Source organism: Rhagoletis zephyria, unplaced genomic scaffold, assembly GCF_001687245.7.
Source record: "Rhagoletis zephyria isolate East Lansing unplaced genomic scaffold, Rhagoletis_zephyria_1.1 Rzeph_scaffold_04441, whole genome shotgun sequence".
Classification (NCBI taxonomy): domain Eukaryota; kingdom Metazoa; phylum Arthropoda; class Insecta; order Diptera; family Tephritidae; genus Rhagoletis; species Rhagoletis zephyria.
Genome location: NW_016161524.1, coordinates 1 through 1,657, shown reverse-complemented (window position 1 = coordinate 1,657; position 1,657 = coordinate 1). Strand labels below are relative to the sequence as shown.

Sequence of the window (1,657 nt, the reverse complement as noted above, 5' to 3'; positions counted from 1 at the left end):
CACTCACTGCTTAAATTGCTTTGTGATATTCATTTACCTTATTACTTTCCTATCTTCCCTCTTCCCACAGCAACAACTACGAGAGTCCCTACCGCTCCACCTACAGCATACCAACGAGCCTCGGCATACGACCCTACCATCAGCAGTCGCATTTAGGCAGCAACGGTGGTGGCAGCGTCTGCAATAGTAATTTGCAAACACCTGATTCGCCGCGCAGCACGCGCAGCGCTCCATGGCCACGTTCCCAGCAGCGCTCACTATTTGGCAATAATCCCTCAAGTCCGCGGTCGGTACGATCGGCCATCGCAACAGGTGGCAGTAGCGGTGGTGGCGGTGGAGGTAGCGGCTCGCATCATCACCATCAACACCACCATCATAATCAGTCCGGCTCAGCGTCGCAGAATCGACAGTCATCGCATTCGGCGCATCGCGATCACGTCTCTTCATCTTCAGCATCGGCTCATCAGCAACGTTATCGCTCGAGTTCGGTGGAGAGTCATTCATCAAACGATTCACGTTCGACGCGCAGGTGAGTACAACAACAACATAAGCAATAGCCACAACTACAAAAAAAAACAAAAAAAACATTCAGCGCTCTAATAAGTGCGATACAGCTGCAGTGGCGTGACGTGGTCGGCGCATTTTCTCGGTTGAAAGCACGTACGATCGCATTACCGCCGACTGCTTAGTTAAAATATGTTTTTGATAACCAATAATTTGACGCAATATTGACTTTAACTTCAATTATATCGCTGACCCTTGATCCATGTATGCATGTATACCGAATATGCAATTTAGTTTATTTTTATTTTTATTTTTGTTTCTATTTTTATTCTTCTGCTTCTCTACTTGCCTCCATTGCATACCGGCAGGCATAGGCATCGTCATCGGCGTACATCCGATAATGAGAGCGAATTATCGCGTGGATCTGGCCGTTCAGGTCGTTCGCATCATCGCAAGCATCGGCGTTCGCGTCATCGTCGTGACTCAGCCGGTTCTGATCATGAGAGCACGCGCGGTCGCAGCTATTCGGGACATCGTTCGTCTTCGGTGCGCAGCGGTTCGGCGGAGCTAATCGATTCCACATCACAATGGCGCGAAGTGCAACGCCGCCAAGCCGAAGCTAGTCTGGGTCAAAGTTCCGTGCAGCAAGCGTCAGTGTCGAAGAGTAGTATGGTGGCGCGCAGTCTGCACAGCAACGACAGTCATTCGGATACACACTCGCATCACAAATCGCGGCGACACCGTAAGAATAAGTGAGTAACCACGTGCAAGAGCTTTTTTTGCTTTTTTTTTACTACTCATTTTTCTGTTTTCTTTTCTTTCATCAGATCTCCATCTGATTCGCGTAATCGCGTTTGGTCAAGCGAACTGGCGAAGCATTTGCAATTCGATCTGGTCGATACGGCCGGCATGACTGAGGATCAACTACGCGAAATACCCTACACAGTGGTGGAGACAAACTCGAAACGTTCAACAATGAATATGAAGATCCACAAGAGCGGCAGCAAGGGCAGCGTGGGTGGCAAAAGCACCGGTTCGGGTAATACTTTAACGAATGGCAGTAGCTCGACTGGTGGACAGGGAAAGAATCGTGTGGATCGCATTAGAGGGTGAGTAAAGAAAATACTATCTTAGAACTGAATAAGAAAAAAAA

The 1,657-nt window shown here is 48.5% G+C and overlaps 1 protein-coding gene across 1 annotated transcript in view; it reads left to right on the top strand.

Annotated features, from left to right (window-relative positions):
* Window positions 1-1,613, top strand: part of LOC108370728 (band 4.1-like protein 4) — a gene marked incomplete at its 3' end in the record, with an annotated part of 49,588 nt that extends 47,975 nt beyond the window's left edge. Inside the window, exons 10-12 of the mRNA XM_017626112.1 lie at window positions 71-529; window positions 873-1,256; window positions 1,332-1,613. Of these exons, the coding sequence (XP_017481601.1) occupies window positions 71-529; window positions 873-1,256; window positions 1,332-1,613 (1,125 nt within the window). The remainder of the gene's footprint in view (window positions 1-70; window positions 530-872; window positions 1,257-1,331) is intronic.
* Between the last annotated feature and the right edge of the window lie 44 nt (window positions 1,614-1,657).